The sequence below is a fragment of the Gracilinanus agilis genome, chromosome 6, assembly GCF_016433145.1.
Source record: "Gracilinanus agilis isolate LMUSP501 chromosome 6, AgileGrace, whole genome shotgun sequence".
NCBI lineage: Eukaryota > Metazoa > Chordata > Mammalia > Didelphimorphia > Didelphidae > Gracilinanus > Gracilinanus agilis.
This window is the reverse complement of record NC_058135.1, coordinates 203,724,853-203,746,937: the sequence shown is the minus strand read 5'-3', so window position 1 is coordinate 203,746,937 and position 22,085 is coordinate 203,724,853. Positions and strand designations below refer to the sequence as shown.

At 36.9% G+C, this 22,085-nt stretch overlaps 1 protein-coding gene across 1 annotated transcript in view; it reads left to right on the top strand.

Moving 5' to 3' along the window:
• The window catches only part of CC2D2A (coiled-coil and C2 domain containing 2A), a 139,394-nt gene that overhangs the window by 107,388 nt on the left and 9,921 nt on the right, over positions 1–22,085 (top strand). Inside the window, exons 28-32 of the mRNA XM_044682298.1 lie at positions 824–922; positions 3,779–3,955; positions 10,881–11,084; positions 16,775–16,864; positions 18,396–18,509. Of these exons, the coding sequence (XP_044538233.1) occupies positions 824–922; positions 3,779–3,955; positions 10,881–11,084; positions 16,775–16,864; positions 18,396–18,509 (684 nt within the window). The remainder of the gene's footprint in view (positions 1–823; positions 923–3,778; positions 3,956–10,880; positions 11,085–16,774; positions 16,865–18,395; positions 18,510–22,085) is intronic.

Below are 22,085 nucleotides of genomic sequence, written 5' to 3'. Positions count from 1 at the left end.
AATGAGCCTTTTCTGATTTGGGGATCAGAGAGAAAAAGGTTGTAAAATTTTGGTTATTTCTCTTCCTGCTCACAAATCGCAATCAAGGAATTCCTTTGCAGCTAAGAGTCAAGATCAAACTAAGCTCCAAAACTAAACAAAGTCATTGAGCTCAAAAGGGGCAACAGTGACTCAGAAGCATTGTCAAAACCAAGAATTATAACGGCATCCTACGGGATACTAGTGAATGACAGGAGTTCAAGCTAACTGTTAGTGTCATAATGGTCAAGGAACAGGATATCAAACCAGACCAAAAATGATCTGAATTTTCCACAGAATTGGTCTTTAGGTTTATTGTATGGGTGTGGGTATGGTTAATGCCAAGTCATGTAGAGATGCCCTTCACTTTCTTCTTAATTCCTCTAAACTGAAGTAATACCAACCTCATTTTCTCCATGAGTCAATGCCAAAATCAAGTCAGTTTTCTAAGATCTTGTTGGAAAGTTTCAACCTACAATGTTTGCCAGAATATTACTTCTAGATTCTCTACACAGAGGCATGTTAATAAATTACCTCGGGTTTGGCAAAAACACATACAAACCTTATAAATATGTATTCTGAAAGAATGGATTTTCTAGATAATTTTCAAGGATCTTAGATGTGAATTGCCATTTAAAATTGTTTAAGTTCCACCAGGACAAAACCTGCCTCTTCTTATTCTTTGTCTCCCCCAAAACATTTAGTATAACTCCTGGCACATAGAAGTCACTCCAACATCTTTCAAATAATTGAATTTATGATTGGTTATTAATTATACTGTTACTAATTTTTAAACCTTTTCTAGGATGATCGGGAAAGAGGAAGGGGCATCCACACCCGTATTGAGAGACACTGGCTGGGATCTGTTCGAATTCCATTTAATACTTTATATCTTCAGGGCAGGGTAAGCATGTGAAATTTAGTGCTGAAATATTTGCACTACAAAATTACATCAGATGTGTCAAAAGTCTTGTCTAATTGGGTTACCTATGGTAATGAGGAATGTATGTGAGCGGTTTTAGAATTCATTAGAGTCCAGCAACTTCTACCTCTCAAAACTGGGCAGTTGAGGGGGAATTGTTCTAGGCACTAAGATAATACATGTGTAAACACTCCAAAAATCCCAAATTATAATGCAAATTGGTGATATTACTATAGTCATCACTCGGTGCTCACTTTTGTCACATGTATGACTTATGAAAAAAATACATTTTCCCTACTTCCCCAGTGCTTAGCACAGTGTCTTACACATAGTAGGTACTTAATAAATATTTATTGATTAATGGATTTTAGTAGTTGGCTACTGAAACAAGCTCTCTCTTTCCCTTCCCTTTTCTCTTCTTCTTTCTATTTTTTCTTACAATTGAAAATATTGGTAGAGGATAAGAAAGTACATTAGACTGAAAAACTGACCAGAATAGTAAAAGCAAATGAATATCTAAGTTACCTGAAGAAATAACATTTAATAGAATATTATGATAGTCATTCAACAACTGCTAAATTCTGAGGAGATACAAAGATTAGATAAAGTATTTCCTCTCCTTCAAAGGACTTATTGTCTAAAAGAGAGATGATAAAGATACCTATAAATACATTTAAAGGTATAAAAATAAAATGCTTCTTAGTAGGGAGAGTCCTTACTGACATAAGGATCAGAGATTTGAGTTTCACTTCAAAGGATAGGCAGCAAGATGGTCCTGTAGATAGTGTCATGCCTAGAGTCAGGTAGAATAACCATCCTGAGTTCAAATCCAGCCTTTGACATTTACTATATGTCTGACCCTGGGCAAGTGCCTTAATCTTGTTAGCCTGTTTCCTCATCTGTAAAATGGGCTGAAGAAGGAAATGGCAAACCACTCCAATATCTCTGCCAAGATAACCCCAAGTGGGGTCGTGAAGAGTCAGACATGGCTGAAAAAGACCAAATAATAAGGAATTTAACAAAAATGAAAGGGAAAATTAGGAAAACACAAAATATATTTGGGAACAATGACAAATTCAATTTCCACCAATATTGAGCATCTAGAAAGAAGGAAAAAAAATCTGATAGAGACACAGCCAAGAAATACATACCTCAGCAGAGTAGGAGGATTTGCTTAAGAGGATTTGTTGGGTTAAATCTTTGGTGGCTTTAGTATTTCTCTCCTGAAATAACTTTAATCCATTTAGTGCCCTTGATATCCTGAGAGGACATCCGGGCAACTTCGGGCCTGAGCTTTAAGGTTGTAGCTAATCTCTACCAGTGAACAAAAGGATTGCCTCTTTAACCCAATAAAGAGACTGTTCTGAATCAACACAACAGGTGGGATGGAAGAGTTAAAAGAGAATACTTTTGGCTAAAAAGAGAATAACTTTGTTGTATTGGTTGAGTATGTTGTAAAGGAAATTCATCAGACTAGAAATGACCTTTAAGGTTCTTACCAACTTTGATTCTTTGATTCTGTGAAAAACTAGTTTCTGGTACATATTTATCCCCTCTAGGCCCCAGTTTCAAATCTGTAAAATTGAAAGGGCTGAACTAAATCATCTCTGATGTCTAAAATTTTGTGATTCCATAATTTAGAACTCAGACTTCAAATCTGATTACATTCAATGTCAAGATGACAATTTTCCATCTCAGTCAATGCAATCATTCTCTCAGAAGTGACAATGGGTAGCTGTTTTTAGGGAATTCTCTGCTTATATAGGTGAGCTCTAAACTCCCCAAGAGTAGTCATTTAATCACTTTTTTCATGGATGTACAACAAATACTTCCAAATAAATAGACATTTAATAACCAGTTTATTATATTCTCAGAGCACAGTCCCATGGTACCCAAAAACCAATGCATTTCCGAAAAGGCTTTAGTTACATTAGCAGGAAAGATAGAATTGGAATTTTACAGAGGACAAAGGGAAAGGGAAAGATTTGCACATCAAAAAATTAAGAGCAGGAAGAAAAGATCTACATAAGGAAAAATAATAATTGAATAGCAGATACTAAGGATTATTAAGTGGAATCCACAGACAGAGCAGAAACTAATCAGATAGTGCCATATTTAAAATTGGATATCAGGCACAATGGTAGCTATACAAAAATTTTATTACAAATTTAAAATCCGATGCTTACTTACATGTTTCTGCTCCAGGTTTTAGAGCCCAACATCTTTATAACCTAGGAAAATATTTCTTCAGAGAAGGGTTCAATTGAAACTAAAGGGAAATTGTCACTTTCTAAAAGTTTGGTTTATCTCATTAACCTTTCATATATAGAAGCCCATCAATAAGGATAAATATATAAATGGGGTACATTTTACTTTTGTGAATTTCAACTCTCCAGAACACACACACTGGTTTATTAGTACTATTTTAATAGTTAATTCATTGTAACCACTATCATACAAGATATTCAGAAATCATCAAGTTAGAAAGGGCCAATGATACTACTGAGTCCAATTCTCTCACATTAAGAGATGGGAAAACTGAAAAGAGTTCAGTGACTTACACAACATTAATATAGGCAAAAACATCAGTGGAGAAATCAGAACTCTGATCTTCTGACTTCCAGAACTAGAAAGGAAAGTAGATGTCATCTAGTTCAATGTACAGTTATGGAAACAAGTTAAAGAAAGAGAAATGGCTTTCCCATTGTCACACCCCGTGAAATACCAGATCAAACTTCTTTTGTGCCTCAGTAAACAGATTTTATGAGCTGTATCCTGTTGGTTAATTGTTACTTTTGTACTTTCTATGAGATTTACTGTATTTTCTTTCTCTTACAGATTGATGGCACCTTTAAAATAGATATTCCTCCAGTTCTCCTGGGCTATAGTAAGGAGAGAAACATAATTAATGAAAGGGGCTTTGATTCTTTCCGAAGTCTTAGTGAAGGCACCTACATCACACTTTTTATGACTATTGAGCCTCACCTTGTGCCTGGCGAGTCAATTCGAGAAAAGGTAAATGGTTTCCAACTTTGCAAACATTTCAGTCACTTAAAAATTCTATCCTATACCTTGTGTGTTACAGATTGTGTTATTTTATGCATATGAGCTCTCTTAGAGAAATGTGTATGTATATCTTTTCTGGCTTGGCTCAATGACTTAATGCCTTTAGTATTGGATTGAATTGCAAAAATACATCAAAAGGGAAACTGGCTGTGACATACATTTCTTTCCCTAGATCCACATGCTTAATTTGTTGACAATCTTTCATAAGACCAGATGTCCTGATGAGGTCATCCTCCGTGCCTTCAGGCAGGAACAGCCAATAAAAGAATGGGTTTAGGTTTTCTTTACTTTTTTGTTTATTCATTTTGAGACCTCCAGAAAAGGTGATTTCATAGCCTTCATTGGTAACTATTTTAAGAATCCCCTCTGTGAAGAAGCTCCTCCCTCATGTTTCCATTTAACTCTGTTTCCTCCTTGTGAAGGTGGAAAAAATACTCATCACCTTTCTATGAACATACCCAAGCTCAAATATATCCTTATTTTCACTTTTTGTACTTTACTAAATGGGTTAAGATATACTCGAAAGTGAAATCTCATAATGCTTTTTTTTTAAATTCTATCCTTCTTTATCAAATTTTAAGTTAATTTAATTTAATTAATAGATATATTTTTCATTGAACAAAAGTGTTGTTCACTAGGAAACGCTCTGGGTCATATCTGTCTCAAAATATTTTTAAAAGGGAAAATATGTTTATACCTTTATATTTTTTCTACATTTGTAAACTAGAAATAATATTCAAGTCAAAAAAGCAAGCATAATTATATAGACCAGTGGTTCCCAAACTTTTTTGGCCTACCGTCCCCTTTCCAGAAAAAATATTACTTAGCCCCTTGGAAATTAATTTTTTTAATTTTAATAGCAATTAATAAGAAAGATAAATGCACCTGTGGCCATCACCACCTACCTGGATCGCTGTGGCGCCCACTTTGGGAATCACTGATATAGACATTTGTTCTGAGAAAAAGGATGATGTTCTTGCTATATCTATTTAAACAATTTAAGAATTTATGATTTCAGTGTGGGGTCTTCCTCCACTGACAAAGGTCATAATCTCCCCATGACTCAGTAGACAATCTTTTTAATCAATCGACAATCATTTATTAACTTTCTACTATATGCTAGATACTGTGCTAAGCATTGGGAATACAAATATAAGCAAACAAGGTAGCCCCTACTGTTTTGAGCTTATATTCCCATGGGAGAAGACAACATATAATTGGAGGTTGGAAAGCTTGGAGTGGTGGGTGGAAAGAGTGCAGGAGAACACCTAGATTGGGACAAGACTGCTGGTCAGGAGGTAGAAAAATCTAGTAAGTAAGGAATAGAGTTAGAAGTGAAGTGGTTGGTGGAAAGGGGGAAGGGAAAGGTTAAGTATGTTAAGTCTTCATGTGGGTTTGCCAATGCATGTGAATATGGCTGAAAGAATTAAAATAATTCAAGATTCCTCCCATCCTTATTGGCACATGCTTTACAGACATTGGGCATCATTTTTCATTCATTTTAATTGTGCTCCAATGTCCTTTAAGCCTCTCACCTTTTAAAAAACGCACACACACACAATTTTATATATTCTTTCCTCTCCTTAAAAATGTTTTGTTTTGTTTTTTCCCGATCTACTTACTATTTTGGTACCTCACTGCCCCAGTGTGGTCAGAGCAAGAATGAATACTATGTATATGGACTTGACCACACACTAAAACTTCACAGAAATATTCTCATGCCTTATGGTGAGACAGGCACACAAGTCTTTTTAGCCAATCAACAATCTCATCTGCATCTCATTTGGTGAGAGCCGCACATGGTATGGTTGCCATTCTACTATAATAGATGGAGAGAGGAGGCTTTTTTTTCTTAAATGATTTTTTCAGGAAAAAAGAAGCTCTTGCCATAAAACAGCCATAGAACAAAGCATGCTGTGGGATCTGATGGCATTTTTCAATTTTGAGAACTTTGAGGAATGATGAATGGGGTATTGGTCTATCCTATTCACTCTATGAACCAAACAAATAGACTTCTATATCATTTAAGAAGTATTTCTTAATGGAAAATTTTTAAACGAATAAGAGTAGAAGCTGAATGTCTTTCTACATTTTAGCAGGTCCTCCATTGTATTACTTTGGTAAGAGAAAATTAACATTTCCATTTTTTTAATTTCGTATTTCTGTTATTACACTGTTTTGCCTGTTATTTTTTCTCCTTCTTGCTTCTGATAGATGACTGACATGCTAAAGAAGGTAACAAATATTTCATTTTATAATAAACCAGTCAATATGTATTTGCTGGTCTTGTAGTAGCAGCTGTCTCTTCTCTACTTTTGAAAGCTTTTAAATCCTAGTTTATATGCCTAGCCTCTTCTAGATGCACTTCACAAAATCACAGTCTCAAAAACTAGGAAAAGGATAGAGACGATTAACTGAGGCTGACCATCCCATTGTAAGACAGCTATGATAGGTAGAAAGATGCTTTTTTCCCTGATCCAAAACCTAAATTTTTCTCCTTTGCAACTTTAACCCATTGTTCCTTCCTCTCATGTTCAAATGAATTAAATTGAACAATTTAAATTAAATTATTAACTTGTCCTCTATGTGACATCCCTTTTAAGGCAACTGTTATTTTCCCCCAAGGTTTCTCTTCTCAAAACTAAACATATCCACAGTAATGGACTCTGACACGAAATGGGCTCAAAGCCATTCATGAACCATTCACCAACCTAGGCCTCCTCCATGATTTAACATCTTTAAGTTATGGTGCTCAGACTGTAGTCTAGGATTTCCTGGTCCTAAATACTAATCTCTGCTCATGCAGCCTGAGGTCACACTACCTTTCTCTCTTCCATATCATCCAACTGACTATTTAGAATATAATCTTCTAAATTTCCAAATCTACTCAGATGAACTATCTAGCCATGTTGTCCCCATTATATATTTGTGAAACCTAACGTAAGACTTTTATGGTTCATTTTATTACAATTGGTCAATGATTTTACTTATCTTTATGGATCCTGATTCAACCAGTTAACCAGTTAGTAGGTCTGCATATTTGATAAGTGTGCTACCTATATCTTTATGCAAGTCATGGGGGAAAATGCTAAATAGAACAGAGCCTATCACAAACCTCTTGAGACTTCCTTCCAAGTTGACATCAAACAATTGATGATTACTTTTGGGTCCAACCACTCAATTAGTTCTGAATCTATCTAATTATATCATCATCTACCTTACATATCTCTATCTAGTCTGCAACAGGAGTGTCAAACACAGAGCCTGCAGGTCACAAGCAGCCAAAAAAAAAAAAAGTCTGAATTGGATTAAAATGTAATTGGGAAATGTTTTTAAAAAATCAATTTAAAATACAGTTATAGATAGTGCTCATTTATAATTCTCTAAGTCACTATGCAGCCCAATGGGGATTTTTTTCTACTTGACTTAGACACCACTAGTGTACATGATTCCTGAGAGATTTTCTCAAATGTTATGCTAAAACATTTCTACCACATTTCTACCACATTGCTCTGAGCTGCCATTGTCAAAAGAAGAAGCAAAATTAGTCTAACATTCTTGATTTTAATGAAACCATTCTGGTTCTTTATTCTTATCATTTTCTAAATGTTCACTGAACATAACATGCTCCTGATAATAGGTTCTAGAATTTTGCCAAGAACTTAAGTCAAGCTTTACTGTAAAATAGAAACAAAATGTGCCTTTCTCTAGGTCTGTAGCTTCTCTCTCTATGTGAAAGCCACAGTGATTAAAAGATCATTGCCAGTGGCATAGTAACCAAATTCACCAATTACTTTCATAATTTGAGATATCATTCATTTGAGCCTGGTAATTTGAACAGGCACCTAGGTAGCACGGTAGACAGGGCACTGGGCCTGGAGTGGATCTGGATGAAGTCAATGTGGATGTGTTTATCAGAATGGAAGATGGCATGATACTAAGAAGGACAGCTAACACACTGTTCGATGATTATCGATTTAAAAGTCTGTGATAGGTTGGAAGAAAAGGTCAAACCCAACAATATCAATTTTAATGAAGTTAAATATGAATTATTTCACTTCAGTTTTTTAAACTGCTCAAATACAGGGCATGGCTTAAAAGCATTTCATATAAAGATTTAAAAGTTTTAGTGGATTACAAGTTAAATATTAACAAACCATCACATAAAGATCCAAATAGTTATTAAAATCATTGTCTACATTAATTCACTATGCCAAACAAAACATGTAACAATTCTATATTTGTCAATGATCAGGCCACATCCATACTACTGTGTTCAGTAAAAAGGCCCCCCATCTAGAAGAGGAACAATTCAAAACTAAGAATTAACCCAGTTGGTGAAGTGATTCAAAACCTCATCCCTATGCAAAGAGGAAGAGTTGAAAGAACTCAGAAAGTTTAGCCGGGGGAGGGGGGGGGAGCTCTGGAGGAGGGGGAGGGAATTTGATAGCTGTTTTCAATTTTTTGAAAACCTGTCATGTGGAAGAAAGATTAGATTCTTTCTGTTAGGCTCAAGAGGGCAAAACTAAAACCAAAAGGTGAAAATTACAGGAAGACAGATTTTTATTCAACATAAGGAAGTTACTAACAATCCAAGTTGTCGGAAAATGGAATGGGCTGCCTTGGAAGGTATAATGAGTTCCTCATCACAGAAAGCACTGAAGTAGAAAATGACAATTTCAGGATTTTGTAGAAGGGATTCTTACATGGAATATAAAAAGTTGTACTACATGACCTCTAAGCTTCCTTTGAACTCTAAAATTCTGATTCTATAATTAAATGTTCCCTCTCTTTTTCACACTAAGCCAAAGATAGACATTAAGCTTTAGCCTTAAACTAAGGGATAGCATTATGGCAGTTTGGGCTGTGAACCAGACATTTAAAAAAAAAAAAAAAAAAGGATGGAAATATTTCTACCCTCTATCCCCCAATCATCCCTTTTACACGATCCAAACACCAGGCTCCCATTTCAACTATGAATACCAATTAAAAGGACTAAGAAATTGCTTTCTTTAGTTAGTAAGCTTGACAAATTGTGGCTCTTTGAAATGAAAACCACTATAAATAGAAATCAGCAGTCATTCATATACATTCTTTTTGTGAATAGCTAATAAAAAATGTGGAGGGGATATTCTAATCTTGTTAACATACACAAACACTGGAACAATGATCAGATTGATTTTGTGACCCTGACATGTGTTTCTAGACAATTATGCCATGCTCTTTGTAACATGTGTTTAACGTTACCTAAAGACCCTGGCAAGCTAGTCAATCACCCTGCTATGTATTAGTGATCCTGCTTCTACATCCTTTTTTTCTGGAGATGATAAAGTTTTGGTTGTCCCCATGAAATTGAATCTGGAACTCCCATACACACATAGGCACATCTGTAAGCTTGCAAACAGAATTTTCTTGATATTTAAGCCTAAAGGATAGTTTTAGCAGCCTTAAAATAAGAGCAATGAAATTTGCTTGAGGGGAACACTGCCAAACATAGCCTGGGACTGCAATGATTTTTGTCAATTTACCTAGTGCATCATAGGCTGTTTTTTTTTATTTCGTTTTGTTTTAAATCTTTATCTTCTTTCTTAAATCAATACCAAGTATCAAATCAAAGGCAGAAGAGCAGCAAGGGCTAAGCAATTGGGATTAAATGACTTGCACAGGGTCACACAGGTATCAAGTGTCTGAGACCTGTCAGGCTGACAAACTGCCTTGAGATGGAACCTTGAACTAAGATCTGGCTTAGGAATTCTGAGAAGGTCTGGGAGTTGGAAGTTCTATTAAACCAACTGTCTTTTCTCTCTCTCTGCTGGTGTTCCCTGCCCAGAGAGGTGGCTAAAACTTTGGCTCTTGGAAATTCCTTGAACCGGAGTGACATTTGTAGAAAGAGGAGGAAGTTGGAGGTTTGGGGAAAAGCTGTGAAAGGAAGATCCACGGTTAGAAGAAGAAAATCTGGTTTTTGCTACTCTGTGGTTACAGAGTATAGCAGGCTGGGTTCAGCCTTTTCAGGCCAGAAACCACTAGGCTAAAACCCAGACTGACTGAAAGTTGGAAACCTAACTGAACAACTACAAGGAGGCAGTAACTGAATATCATATAAAAATGATTGTTTAGAAATAGACTTAGATAGTTAGGAATTGGGTAACAGTAATAAGGAGAGAGATCCCATGAGGGACCTTAAGTTGGTGTGGTTGGAGGTAGTAACCATTAGTTTTTAGGGATCTTTCCTGCTTTTACCCTTCTGTTAAACCTTTTTAATCCTGATAACCTTAATAAATAGAGGTTTCACTTTTACTTACTGTCTCCACAGTTGTGTCAGTCCAAATCCCTCAAGAAGGCCTTACTGTTATGGCCCACTGTTCTTCCCAACCTGTGTTACAAAGTTAAGCCAACTGGCCCCTTTTACTAATCCAAGAATAACAACAACAGTTCCAGGTCTTCCAGGCATGGCTTTCTATCCACTGAGCCATCTAGCTGCTCCCATAGGTTGACGTTTACGGGATCTTTAATGATGTGTCTCCCAAGAAATGAACACCTTTCAGTTAATTTGCACCTCTCCATTCAGAAGTTGCCCATGGATGGTATTTAAAGAATTGAATGTCTTCAAAGAATTGATTTCCCTTAAAAAAAAATTACAAAATGCAGCCATTTCAGTGCAGGGGTAGAAGAGCTGGAAAGTTTGGTGAGCCATTATTTGGCAGCATTGTGATTTCTATGAATAATCTATAGAAGAGTAAGAATAGTCATTTTAATAAAAAAAAATCCTTCCATTAGCCGTATGCCTGCAATTCTCATTCATGTTGGATCTTGCAGTATAAACATATCTTATTGTGTATCCATAATTATCTGTTCATTCCTGCCCTTTCTGAAGTTTGATTCTCAGGAAGATGAAAAATTACTTCAAGCAGCAGAGAAGTTTCATGTCGAATGTGCCCTGAAGTTTCCAAAACGACAATGCCTTACCACTGTGATCAACTTAAGTGGGAAAACCGTTTTTATCACACGTTATCTCAAGCCTTTAAATCCACCCCAGGAGCTTCTAGACATGTACCCTGATAATCCACAAGCTACAGCAGTAAGTATTTAATTTCTAACTAACATTCTGGTTAACTGAGAATAAGACATTTAAATTTCACTTCAAGAAATCTATGTGTTCAGAGGGTTCAGAGTTCACCGAGAGGAGAACCTGAAGGGTTACCAAAAGTCACAGTATAGTTCTTTGCTTAGGGGATCCTGATTTGACAAAAATTAATATTACTATTTTTACATTAATCTTATCAAGCATAAAATTGTAGAACAAGAAGGGAATGTAGAAGTCATTTGGGGGGGGGGGGGAGGTAGGTGGCTCAATGGATAGAGAGCCAGTTGGGAGGACCTGGGTTCAAATCTGGTCTCAGACAATTCCATCTGGAAGCAAGCCAATATATAAATCCTATCCCTATCTCCAAGGCATCCTATCTAGAGTTTCAAAATTCAAATAGACCAGAAGCAACAAAACATCAATGAACAAGCTTTCCTTGTTCAGAGTAATAGAAATTAAGCCAAGTTTTAGCCCCAGCTCTAGGACAAATTGATTTGTGGTAACTTGAGCAAGTCCCTGACTGCTTTAGGTTTCCTCCCTTGGGAAGTGAGGATTGAAATGAATATGGTGAGAACAGAAACTAGGACTTTCAGCTCCCTCAGTCTGACACTGTTTCTCTTTTAATGCAACTTTGCACAATTTTTGGTGGCCGTGATACAATGTTTATTCATATGGAGTTTACAAACCACTAAAACCCAATTTTTTCTCCACATGAACTCTTCTCTAACCATTTCACCCTACAATGTTCTTCCCAAATTGCATCTTGCTTTTAAAGGCAGAGTCAATGTCTATGCACAGAACCACACCAAGTGACTAAGACCACTAGGTCTTTGCCTTGGGCAAAGACAAAATTTAGAGGTTACGCATGCTTTCTTTTCTGGGCCATGCTTTCTCTGGTATCCCATGGTTCTCTGCCTCATACCATCTGGCAATATAGAAACCTTGTCATATCCAGGAGAGGCTTTCTCTCCATTGGTTATACTCCAGGTAAGTTTCCCTCTCCCTAGAAATATCACAAACTCTCTCTGCTCACCCCACCATGGCTTACCCCAGCTGCAAAAATTGTAAGCTTTTATTCTGATTCATGGATATAGTTTTAGGTGAGGTTTCCTGAAAGGATGTACAGGATCAGGAGACAACCTCATGAGTAATATCACCACCACAAAGTCTGATATTCCCAAAACTGGGCTATGCACATGCTTTTTTTTTATCAGAAAGTATTTACTCATCGTTATTCAGTACAAAGCTGAGTCTCCAGATAAACTGAGACTTTTAAACTAGAGAGAGTTTTCTAGCTTGTGAAGTGAGTGTTAGTGCTGACTTAATAAATTCATATCCTTCTCTTACCAGTCCTGTGACAAAAGGGAATGAGAATTTGATGTGTATGGTACATTCCTGACACAACGATGACTATGGAGTCATAAATATTGCCATTTAGCACATTCTTTCATCCTGCCTTTATTAACATAACTTTTTGAACCCAAGGGCTTTCAAAATTTCTCTCTCTTGAGAAAAGTAACTTATTACCTGTGGTTTAACCTGTAAATAACTTTTTTTTAATAACCATTAACTTTCTGTCCTAATAATAACTCTAAAACAGAGAAGGGCAAGGGCTAGGCAAATGGGGTTAAGTGCTTGCCCAGGGTCACATAGCTAGGAAGTGTCTGAAGCCAGATTTGAATACAACTCCTCCCTGACTCCAGGACATTAATTTTTTTACATCTGGATTTAGTCAGGCAACCTGTTACCTCTCTTAGTTTTATGTCACTTGCCAATTTGATAAGGAAGATGGAGGAGTATATAAAATGGGCCAATGAGTTTTGACTTTGATTCATGGCCAAATTGTAGAAGCTATAAATAAAAGGATGGTTGATAAACATCCAGAAAAGGAAGCAATAATCACCAAGAGCCAGAATGATTTCATTAAGAACAAATCCACCAGACTAACTTCCTGTCATTTTTGACATTGCCAAAACTGGTAGATCAGGATAATGCTATTGATAAACTTTGTCTAGATTTTTAGCAAAGACTTTAAAATCTGTATCATCATACATGAGGGAGAGAGATAAATGTTGGCCATATTATAGTTAAGTTGATTTGGAACTGAATCAATACCAAAAAAGTTATTAATGGTTTGATGTCAATCGCATAATGCCGTAGTGGTAAGTAGTTGGCCCAATATTATTTAACATTTTTACCAATTACTTGAATAAAAGCATAGGTAGCATCCCTATCCAATCTGCATGTAACACAAAACAAGGAAAGCTAGTTAACCTATTAGATAACTGAGTTAAACTCCAAAAAGATCTCCACAGTCCAGAACCAAATACACAGTATGTAGAGCATTTTTATAGGAGTGGTGTAACTCTTAGAGTTGGACAAGATCTAGATTTAAATCTTTCCTCTAACACTTACTGACAAATCACTTAATCTCTCTCTGCCTGTTTCCTCATCTATAAAACTGGAATGATACAATTTTATTACCTTCCTCAGAGGCAATGTAGAGTAGAGAAAGCTAGCTATGGGGTCAGGGAGATCTGAACTCAGTTCTTGCCTGATACATAGTGCATTACCCTGGACACGTCACCTAATTTCTCAATGCCCCCAGGAAACTCTGGAAAATTATAAATTGTAAAAGTTTCATTATGCAAAATTCCTCAATGATGAAGTTAAAGACCCGGTTAAAAAAATACCTGACAATTTCATCATGAGAATGAAATGAAATAAAGAATCTAAAAAGTCTTGAAATACTTAAAATATTGTAATACTTAAAATTGAAATACCAAAAAGTTTTGCAATATTTAAAAGTGATGTGTATTAAAAAATGTTGGCGGGGACAGCTGGGTAGCTCAGTGGATTGAGAGCCAGGCCTAGAGACAGGAGGTCCTAGGTTCAAATCTGGCCTCAGACACTTCCTAGATGTGTGACCCTGGGCAAGTCACTTAACACCCCACCCCACCCCCATTGCCTACCCTTACCACACTTCTGCCTTGGAGCCAATACACGGTATTGACTTCAAGACAGAAGGTGAGGGTTTAAAAAAAATGTCAGCCATTGTAAAGTATCCTTTCTCTCATACTCTACTCATCTTAGAAACACCATCAAAAAAGTAAATTAAGTTAGAGCGGCATGACCAGCACTTGAAGTGAAATGGGAATCATTATTTTCATTTCTAAATGTTCACAAATGAAGTCAACTTCACCAGCCTGGATTTTGCAGACTGTACTTTTTCCCCTTTTTTGAAAATCCCACTGTATTTCTCTTGTTCTCCATGATAACATCAACTACCACAATAGTCCCTGAGGAATTGCAGCTGCCAGTTCTTTCAATACCCTAGAACAGTGATGGGCAAACTTTTTAAAGAGGGGGGCCAAAAGAAAGGAAATGTTCATCTGTCAGTCTGTTTCTAAGGCAACTCTTTCACAGTTTCATTGTATTGTATTCATCAGATTAGGAATAATGTCGCTCCTGGATAGAACATTTCAGGGGGCAGCATCTGACCTGGGGGCTGTAGTTTGCCCATCACTGTCCTAGGATGAAATTTATCCAAGTCTAATAATTTAAGGGTACTGAGGGCAGCTAGGCATCTCTTCCCATTTCACATGTCTCTTATCTTGGATTTCAGTTCCTTATTAATTAATTTTGTTCTGTAGGTGGTAACTATTTTATGATTTTTTAAAACTTTTAAAAATATATACAGCTTCCTAGTGCCTTTGAATTTGTCTTCAAGATCTCTTCAGTGTTGGGCAAAATATCTAGACTATATTTAAAAGCATTACTTATCCTCCTACACTCCAAGGTATGTAACAGCATATTGCTACGTTCCTTACTTTCACCACATATATCCTGTCACTAAATCCTGCTATTTCTGCCTCCCAAATATCCCTCAGATCCAGTGCCTTCTCTAGACTCACACAGCCATCACTTTAAATCGGATCCTCATCATTACTTTCCCAGATTATGGCAACAGCTTCCTTACTGCTGTGACTCAAGTCTCTACCTATCCAGTCCATCCTACACACTGTCACCAAAGTGTGTGAATACAGATCAGATTGTATCCCTCATAGTTATACAATTATACAATTACACAATCCATTAGATGATAAGCTCCTCAAGGGGAAGGACCATCTTTTGTTTCTTTTTTGCATCCCCACAGTCTAGCACGTAGTAGGCACCTAGTAAATGTTTACCAACTGGAGCAGTGAAGTGGCCCAGTGGATAGAGTGTCAAGCCTTGAATTGGGTTCATTTCTGGCCTCAGACATGTCCTAGCTGTGTGACCTTGGGCAAGTCACTTAGCCCCTAATAGAGAGACTTGTCATTTTTGTACAGTTAGTCTATTCCTGACTACAATCATACTTGAATGTAAGTCTTTTGATTCCAGATTTCATGTCCTTCTTCAGCAGCATCATCAGCTGGCATTACTACATCACTTTAAGGTTTACAAAGCAATTTACATTTACATTTAACTTACATTTAATCCTCACAATAATCTTAGGAGGTAAGTAGAGTTATTTTTTTAAATTTTTTTTAAACCCTTACCTTCCATCTTGGAGTCAATACTGTGTATTGGCTCCAAGGCAGAAGAGTGGTAAGGGCTAGGCAATGGGGGTCAAGTGACTTGCCCAGGGTCACACAGCTGGGACGTGTCTGAGGCCAGATTTGAACCTAGGACCTCCCATCTCTAAGCCTGGCTCTCAATCCACTGAGCTACCCAGCTGCCCCCAGTAGGTGCAGTTATTAAGCACATTTTACTGATGAGAAAACTGAGGTAAACAGATTAAGTGAGTTGCCCTACATAACAGCTAGTGGTTTCTGAGGTAGGAGTTTAATTCAGGTCTTCCAGATTCCAAGACCAATAGTCTATCCTTGCACAGGTAAGATATTTTGAGATCATCTCTTCAAATGTCCCTCTTCCTTGATTTGGGCCTAAGATAAATACATAATCAGTGATGAGGCACATATTAAGCACTGAATATACTCCAGGCACTGTATTGAAATAAGAACTGGGACTACAAATACAAGATAGTCCCTGCCTTCAAGGAGCTTCCATTCTAATTAGGGAAGATGACACATAAAAAAGAAGCCAGACATGGATAGGGTAGAGTTAGTGGAGACCACAAGCTTTGGAGATGGCCAAGAAATGATATAGAGATCTTGTTCCAGGCAAAATAAATGGAAAGGTCACCCAGGTGTTCCCAGGGTCAGACACCAAGGTTCCAGTGGGAAGAGAATGGGGAGGTTGAGAGGCTGAAGTCAGAGTGCAGACAGCATGATTTAGGTTTGGTCAAGAAATGATGTGGAATGGAAATAGGTTCTGAACAATGATACATGTATAACCCAGTGGAATTGCTTGTCAGCTCCGGGTCGGGGGAGGGAAGATGAAACTGAAGAGGGGGGGAATGAATCGTGTAACCATGGAAAAATATTCTAAATTTAAAAAAACGAAATAATGTGTGGAAGACCGATTCTCAACAAAATTTAAGGTGAAAGCAGATCCTTTAAAATGGAAGCTCACCTGCCAGCACCCAACATTGTCCCAGGGTTAGGCTCCAAGTTTCTGATGAGAGGGGAATGAAGAGGTCAACGATAGTGGCCAGCATGCAAGGGGTATAATTTGGAAATAATTTATCTGGCATAAAGCCTACCAAACACAAAATCCTCACATTTTTTGTCATTCTGTAGGAGCTAGTGGCCAGATACGTCGCTTTGATTCCTTTCCTGCCTGACAATGTTTCATTTACTGGAATCTGTGATTTATGGAGTACATCAGATGTAAGTAAAGACAATTTTTCATTCTTCCTCATTTTTATTTGCCATTTCAAACCTGTTATCTAGACTTCACGAACATAAAATATTTATTAAGTACCTACCAATGAGCCTTGTCCATAGTAGGTTCTAAATAATAGATAATATATATTAATCTATATTATAATGTTATTAGAATATTAAATATTATATACTTTATATTCTATATAATTTTAGTATTTTTATTACTTATTGTATTGTTTATATTTTATATAAAATATTTATAATTAAATAAGTAGCATTTACTTAGCACTTTAAGGCTTGCAAAACAATTTACAAAATTATCTTATTTCATCCTCACAACAACTCTACAAGGTAAATGTGATTATCCCAATTTTATATATAAGGAAACTAAGTCAGAAAGAGGTCAAGAAACTTGCAAAAGGTCACATAGCTAATAAGTGTCTGAGGTTAAATTAGAACACGGGTCTTCTTGACTATCAATTAAACATTCTTTCTCTTTATCCATCGTTTGGCCCGGAGGAGGCTCTGAGGCTAACTCAGATCTGTCGATTGACATAGAAACCTGCATACCATTAAATACCACCTGGAAGCACATGTAGGCAGATTGTCCATCATCTTTTTTTTCCCCTCATTATTGTAACCATTTACTGACCTTGCTTCCTTAATTGTTCATTAACAAATCCATTCTTCTTTGAGCTTAAAAATCATTAGGAGATTCTTCAACCTCTTACTACCCACTGATCCTTATTCCACTTCAAAGTGGTCTTGCACCCTTTGTTCCAGGAGGCACTGATAGAGAATCAGCTCTTCTCTAGGCATTCTTGAGATGAAGCATTAAGAATCTTTAGCATGTGGTTTTCAACAGACAGAATAATGCTTATTCACTGCATGTAATGTACTTCCTTTAAAAACCAAAAACCTGTATCTCCCACAATATCCTATGATTCAGCTGCCATCTCAATACACATTTCCTTATTAGGTACAAATCAGAGAGTGTAAGAATAAAGGCATTTAAATGAAATCATTAATAAATAAACAAAAAAAGAAGAGATAAATAAACAGGTAAATAAATAAGTGACTGGACAAATGAATGAATGAATGAATGAATGAATGAATGAATAAGTGAATAAGTGAATGGGATCATTAAGGTGTTAATGAATGAATAAGTGAATGGGATCATTAAGGTGTTACACAATATATTCTTAAAAACATCAAAATTGGTCATATTAGGGATACCAGTTTCTTTTTACCTATAACATTTTCAAAGCATATATTTTCTCAAAGTAAAATTTAACCTTACTGTAATCACACACCCCTAAGTGCCACTCTCCATGTCAGTGGGGTACTCCATGCCCAACTAAAGTGATTTCTTCATTAACTATGTTAAACTGGAAGTCGACTTTTCAATGAGGATTTTTACATTAAGGCATTATACTAAGGCAATTAAAAAAAAAAAAGGAAATCTGAAAGTAAGAGCTTGCCAAAATAAATAAGTAGCCAGTCTATGAGGCCAAAATATGTCTTTCTTTTTTAGCAATTTCTTGATCTTCTGGCGGGAGATGAAGAAGAGCATGCAGTGCTATTGTGTAATTACTTTCTGGCCCTGGGTAAAAAAGCCTGGCTTGTGATGGGCAGTGCTATTCCTGAGGTAAGAGCATTTGTATTTCCCAGAGTCACAGTTGGATGGGTCCTCAGAAGCCATGCAGTCAATCCTTTCCTTTCATGAAATGTGTAATCCCTCTAAAACATCTCCAAAGTAGTCAAGGTTGAAATTTAATTTAACAGATCTAATCATGGGCAGACTTCTCTTCCATAAACATGTAGAGCTGCTTCAATGACCTATGGTTGGGCTCGGGATGACAGACTTTATCTTACTTAGCTACAATGAATATTATGTTTAAAGAAAAAAACTACAGAGGGTTTGTTTGGTCATTACTGGTGGCTGCTCTCAGCTCGTTTCACCCATCCATAGTAGCGGCACACCTTATGTAACTACTATTTTTAAATGAACATTCCAGTTGATAAATTGTCCTTAAGAATTGAATGATGTGATAGTTTAAGGACAGTTCATGATACTTAGTACGTGGATGCCCTATCATATCTGATTATTCATCATCAATATCATTTGGTGGGCTTACATAGACAGTAGAAAATTCTTCAAATTCTTAGAATTTTATTTACATTTATGAATATTGTTGACATGATATTTGCAGGAAAGTCAGGGGTGGTTCCTCTTAGACTAGAGAAAAGACTAATAGTTATGTAAGGCAGTCATTAGTCACTTTTATCAGCTCAGATCACAGGTGAGTGCCACCTAGGCAGTTGGAATGGAGCCATCGGGCAAAATTGTACTGTTTGTTTTATTCTCCAGAACTGGTTAACAATAGGGTGAGACAATGTGGAAAAACTTATGACAGAGGATGCTCTCCACCTCCAGAGAAAGAACCGTTGGAGTCCTCTTTAACATCAGTGTATTTTTGGTTTTATTCTGGGGTTTTGGTTATGCACGACTTTGTTCTTACAACAGTGACCAATATGGAAGTGAGTTTCACATGACAACAAAAAAATTTTTTTTAAATAGGGTCAGTACTGAAAAGGAAAGACAAAGTTAAAGCAGGGTTATTGGTCTAGGAGGATGCTAGTGAGTGGAGGAAACAGAGGTCAGAGTAAAGACAAGGTTTACTTTTCTATTCTTTCTAAATGTTCTCAGCTATAATAGGTTTAATTATCATTTTAGTGCCAATGACTCATCAATCTCTATAGCCAGTCCTAGTCATCCCCTGAGCTCCCGTCCCACATTACCAGATGCTATTGGACATTTCTTTTCTTTTCTTTTTTAAACCTTTACCTTCCATCTTAGTATCAATTCTAAAACAAGAGTGGAAAAGGCTAGACAATTGAGTTTAGTACCAATTTACTGTCTTTCTTCCTTCTTAATTCCTACTTTTATATTTAAGAGGACTATAGTATACCTGAAAATGTGCTCTCTTTTTTTTAAAACCCTTAATTTCTATCTTAGAAGCAATATTCAGTATCAGTTCCAAGGCAGAAGAGCATTAAGGGCTAGACAATGAGGGTTAAGTGACTTTCCCAGGATCACACAGCTAGGAAATGTCTGAGACCATATTTGAACCCAGGATTTCCTATCTCTAGGCCTGGTGCTCTGTCCACTGTGCTACCTCACTGCTAGAACATTTCAAACTGGAAGTTCCAGAGGCATTCAATGCCAACATTTCCAAAACAGAACTTATTGTCCCCACTGTTTATAGATTATAAATTTTAGTTAGCTGGGAGCAGACTTGACCGGCAAGGGAATTTAGAACTTTGAGAGTGGACACAGTGACACCGTGACAGTTTGAACCTGTCTCTGAGGACCTGGGATTTTAATGGTGAATTTTGGTGAGACATATCATCTCTGAAGATGTTTCCCTGGATTTTGGACTGAGTAATATCTTCTATAAAGCATCCCAGTGAAGTAGAAAGGTAGAGAAGGGGATGTGTCTTTTGTGGTGGACACAAAGACCATCCCATCTCCCTCTCTTCACATTTGGATTAACTTGCTGTGTTTCCAGTCTTCTGTACCAGCTTTGAAGACATAACCATTGGGCATCTTTATGAGATTCCCTTAATTCCCTTTTCCCAGCAAGACCTTGCTGTTAGTAGTCTGCTGATAGATTGTAGCCAATAGAGTGGTTTTATCCAATCCTATATCCTTGGGTGGCAATCCATAGATCTTAGAGTCACTTTACCTTAACCCCTTCACTTCCCATCCCACTTAATCATTAAATAGTTCCGTTATCACAATCCTGCCTTGTATGTCCTTACCCAGATACCTAAGTTGACACATTGAACCCACTGTGTATTCAAGCTGTTTTCACTGGTTATTTAGTTTTCTGTTAACCCAGCTATCCCCAGCTAAGTGTTATTACCTGTGTTTATTCATTTATCCTTTCCAGTTCCCTTTAGTCAGTTTACTCACTTAACTGACACCCCATTCCCCAATTTACCCACTAAAATTTTGGCACCCCACTTTTCCCCACTTTAGTTATTCAGTCACTTCACCACCCACCTCCTTCAAAACATTTCTACTTCTGTCAAAGGGACAACTGGTTTTTGAGGTGCTAAGGTTAAGAATTCAGCATGACCCTCAACCACTTTACTTTCACCCCACTAACACAAACAATTGTCATGTCTTGCAATTTCTAACTCCATATCACTAGCATCTTATCCCTTTTCTCTTCTCAAATATCTACCACTTTGGTTCAAGCTTTCATCATCTCTAATATAGAGATTCAACAGACTCCTTATGGATCTTTCTGCCCCCAAATCTCTCCCTACTTCAGTCAATGCTGCTAAAGTGACTTTTTTGTTAAGCAGAGATGTGATCAGTCCATGCCTCTACTTAATGAAGTCAAGTGACTTCCTACTTCCTTGTATAAAACATAAATTCCTCTGTTTGGCTTCTAAAATCCTTCACAACCTGGCCACAACCTATCTTTCTAGTCTCACTGTTCATTACTTCCCATATTCTGGAATTTCACCTTCTTTCTGTTCTTCACACATGATACCCCATAACCTTTGCACTTGGCTAACCTACATGCCTGGAATATACTCCCTCTTCACCCCTTCCTCATGGAATCCCTCCCTTCCTTCAAACATAACTCAAATAGCAAACCTCTACATAAAAAATTTCCTGATTCCCCCCAATTGATAACTAGTTCCTTCCTTCCCTAATTACTTTTTTAAATAACTTTGTGTTTTATATTTACTCTATTTTTTTGTTCTTGTTTTTCTGATGGAATGTAAATTTTCTTGGGAATAAAGAGTTCTTTCTTTTTTCTCAAGGATCTAGCACAGGACCTGATTCAGTGCTTAATAAATGCATGTTTATTGATTGTTAGGAGAAGTAAGGCAAGGGTAGAGATAGGGGACAGGAGATTACAATCAGATAGAACAGCAGTTCTTAAAATTTTTGGCCTGAGGACCCTTTTGTGTTCTTGAAATTACTGAGGACTTCCCAAAAGGCTTTTGTTTCAATCTGGCTTCAGATACTTCCTAGCTCTGTGTACTGGGCAAGTCACTTAACCCCCATTGCCTAGCCCTTACTGCTCTTCTGCCTTGGAACTAATGCTGAATATCACTTCTAAGATATAAGGTAAAGGACGGAGGGTGGGGGGGAGAGAGAGAGAAAGAGAGAGAGAGAGAGAGAGAGAGAGAGAGAGAG